Raw genomic sequence first — 3,801 nt, forward strand, 5'->3', positions numbered from 1 at the left:
TAGTGTCGAGGCACTTCCACCGATGTCCATCGATGTATCATGATCAGCTCCAGGATTGGCAGTGATTTGATGGAAATCAGACATTTTAAAACGATATCATTATGTACTCGTTTAATCTTGTTATCTTACGAGTGTTTTAGAATTTTCTGTCGTTTCGAGGAGATTAGATGAATGTAAGTTTTTTTTATTATTATAATTAATTATTTATAAATTTGTGTTCTACTTGGCAAGGATATCTTCACACAGTATATTATAGATATAGTTATATTGGTGATTCAGAAAAAAATGAATAACGAAGTTTAAGTAAAAACATCAGTTATTTATTTAAAATATAAATTGAAAACAGTAACAGTCAATAAAACATTTTACGATTAGAATGTTTCATATTAAACATTTCAGGCATTCGACTGAATCCAAGATGTGTAGTTGGCCACGCGAATGTTGATAGCGGGGCGTGAACCGAAGCAGTTTGTGTGGACGGCGACGAGGATGCCAGACTGGTATATGCCAGAGCCGAACCCACTGCAATAGCCATTGAACTCTTGATTAGGCCATCTGGTGCAGACTACGTCAGAGGTGACTTCAGCGTCGATACCGTCAAAGCGAGTTCTGCAGAGGTCGTTGCTAATAGTCACGACCTGCTCCTCACTGATTTGGCGATCTCCCTCCTAATGGGAAGAAAACATTTATTCATAAACTTGGCACAGAGAAATCGCAAAAAATGTAGACCCTTATTTGAAACTATTTACGCAAAAACAGCGTAGTTGTGGGGTTTACTGGGTCGTGTCTTTATCGTAGTCAGAGCACTAGGCAGTGAAAGGCAGGCAATTCAAAATGTATTAATCATCCATAATGTAGAAAAAAAAAAGTACTCGCTACTTACAATTTGGCGCCAGCTCGTAGCCCAAACGTTCAGGTCGTCAGCAAGGTGGTACCCAGCAATAGGTGCGGGCCGAATGTTGTGGCTGTAGGTAAATACTGGCGTGCGGACAATAGACAGGTCAGAATGTAAATTAGCGTCGTTGAAGTCAGGGTGTATGATCAATTGTAAGGCGGGTAGAACCTGGCCACCTGAGTTGGTGTAAGACGATCCAATTCGGACGCGGTATTGAGAAGGAGGACGGTAGCTGAAAGAGACAATTGAAGAATAAAATAGCGTAATGGTTTAATAAGTAATAAGTTTTATCGAGCAATATTTCTGATTTTGCAGTTCATAACCGTTTGTAAGTTTAACAAAAAATATTAAAATGCCTAATGGTTTTTTAAAGGAAGTTTCAGTATTTCAATTATAATTAAGTTATAAAAACCATTAGACGTAAATGCATGTACAATTCTGGTGATCTACATATTTGTTCTTCTTATTCTATAACATAATGTGTGGCCAGCCAGCTGCTCGGGACATATTATTGTGCACTAGGGACAGCGAAAACACAGGATTACAATCTATTTCCTTTAACTAATAGCCCGATAGGACGGCAATCCGTCTAAGCTTTATTCATAGAAGCCAACATCCCAAAGACTGCAAACCGATAGTTTAGAAGCTAGGATGCAAAAGTTACTTACTACATGCAATGGCCAGCTGTCAGGATAGACCTGTTGTTGATGATGACACCGGCGCAGACATAAATCAAGGCGATGTCATCCCAAGTGCTGAGGATGGAGGCGCTGGAGGGATACTGGTCGATAGTGGATAAACTTTTATCACTCAGTCTTGAAGTGCTAGGCACGGCTGAAAGCAAACGAACGATTAGGTTGCAAATATAACAAAATTTCCCTGTAAAGTGAAAAACCTTAAACATGAGTAAATGAAATTCCGGTCTAAAAACTACTGGTTTCACATTTGGGAGGGATGAAACAAAACCTATTTTTCCAAAACTTGTAAATTAAAAAAATATAGAAATAAGGATAACGCGGCGTCATTCTTACTTGCAGAGCTTCAAATATATTCTAAATCTAGTTCACTAATTTGGGCATATCATAAATGGGTGAATTAAAAAAACTATAACTCTTTGAGACCAGCTTGCTTACCTGCCACAGCCGCCAAGCAGAAAGCCAACAGAGCAACGCCACGCATCGTTCGAGTTTCAGTCTTCCACAATTGAGAGTGCTGAAAATAGAAACAAATACTATATATATAGGAAGATAATGTTGACGACAATTTAAGCCTGTGAGGCTAATCAATGACTATCTAATAATAATAAGATAAATTGGGTCCATTATTTTTTTGTTAGGAATCTTTGTGATAGGAATATTGGGAGATTATTTATATCTTTTAATCACAATACATTATTGTAATCTTTCATGGGCTGATTCATATTGGTTTTATCCGCCTTTTTTTAAATCACTAGTTTTGGAATCACAGGGTTCTAACGATGAGCTGTGCGAGACGGGCGAACGCGAGAGCGAATAAACCATTCTTGAAAAATTTTTTTGATCACGTATGTAAATCAATTTGAAATTCTCCTTAAATTTTTATCCCGTCTGATAAAGCGTTTGACGTCAAGTATTTGAAGTGCTTTGATTCATTTGTATTCAATTAGGTAACTTTACCACTTGACGTGCCTGGGGACATGCATAAACACCTTGTTCTATAGCTTTGTTCAACTATAAGTAGATCTAGCTGTAACAGTTGAAGCCAAAGACGAAAAAGAAAAATGGAGGGTTCTTGATATAGCCAAGTCAACTGGATGAGGAATATACATAGTAGCGGCTAAGCCAGGGCTGTTTATTATACAAAAATCATGATAAAATCTAAGCCTGTACTAGTACTTACGACAATCTTCATTGAACATCACCATATTCGCCCTAACCTTGCCGCTTTTAAGTGTTCATGCTGTGAAAAAACAAAGCGCGCAGCAAACTCCCCGGAGGCACGCTGTCTTTCTTCTTTTTCATCTTATACCGTTACAATGGACAGAATCTCTGAAACTTAAGAAATTCTTTTTCCCTTGAACACTGTTCCGATTTAAAGTAACGTTATTGATGAGCAAACTTGGTAGCAAAATTTCCAGCACAGGTATTTTGGAGCTTCGAAGTTCTTAAAATCATACCAAATTAATTCACACTTAAAACTATCTCAAAACATTTTTCTTCCGAAAATAAACTTAACTTCGATGTGGAGAATCATTCCTCCTCCTTCCAGACAATGGACATTCGTTAATTATTATCTTAGTTTAAACATATCACAAGGCTTCTTTCTTTACGATGTACGGAACCCTAGAAAGCTACACCGGATGTTAATTTTCTTATCAAAATAAAATAACAAATACGTAACATGACGATATCCGCTCTAAAAATACTGCATCATTTCAATTGTTTCAAAATTTACTAATCTGGAACAATTACGTCACTGATTAGAAGGTAATAATCATCTGCATGATGATAAAGCTTTGATATAAATACAGTGGCAGGAATTATGATCACCACTCCTAGTAGTGAATGTTACACTGCGCGCTCTGCCTGCTCCTTTTTTCGTCGAGATTAGCTCTTTCATATTGGATTGTTAATTGATCCTAAATGCATTCAATTAAAAAGGTTTTTTTTTTTTTTTCTCTAGCCCACTGTGTCCCACTGCTGGGCAAAGGCCTCCCCAAATCCTTCCACGACTCTCTATTCTGGGCCGCATGGAACCAGCCTGCGCGGTAAGCGTTAAGGTCGTCTCGCCATCGCTTCCTAGGTCGCCCACAAAAAGTTTTACATATTTTTAATTTGCACAGATAGCCAGGTGGTGGACACGTCGCCCCACTGATATCGATCCCCGCGTCCAGCATGCTTTTGTGTGATCCACAGATGCTTGTCCTG

General features: G+C 38.2%; 1 protein-coding gene across 1 annotated transcript; it reads right to left on the reverse strand.

Annotated features, from left to right (window-relative positions):
• Nucleotides 1-298: 298 nt before the first annotated feature.
• LOC113497670 (trypsin CFT-1-like) lies at nt 299-2,800 on the reverse strand. The gene is made up of 5 exons (XM_026877336.1): nt 2,774-2,800; nt 2,029-2,107; nt 1,564-1,729; nt 884-1,127; nt 299-668 (listed from the first exon to the last, which is right to left on the reverse strand). The coding sequence occupies exons 1-5, from the start codon at nt 2,783-2,785 to the stop codon at nt 396-398; spliced, it is 774 nt and encodes a 257-aa protein (XP_026733137.1). The 5' UTR covers nt 2,786-2,800; the 3' UTR covers nt 299-395.
• Between the last annotated feature and the right edge of the window lie 1,001 nt (nt 2,801-3,801).

The sequence above is a fragment of the Trichoplusia ni genome, chromosome 9 (genome assembly GCF_003590095.1).
Source record: "Trichoplusia ni isolate ovarian cell line Hi5 chromosome 9, tn1, whole genome shotgun sequence".
Classification (NCBI taxonomy): domain Eukaryota; kingdom Metazoa; phylum Arthropoda; class Insecta; order Lepidoptera; family Noctuidae; genus Trichoplusia; species Trichoplusia ni.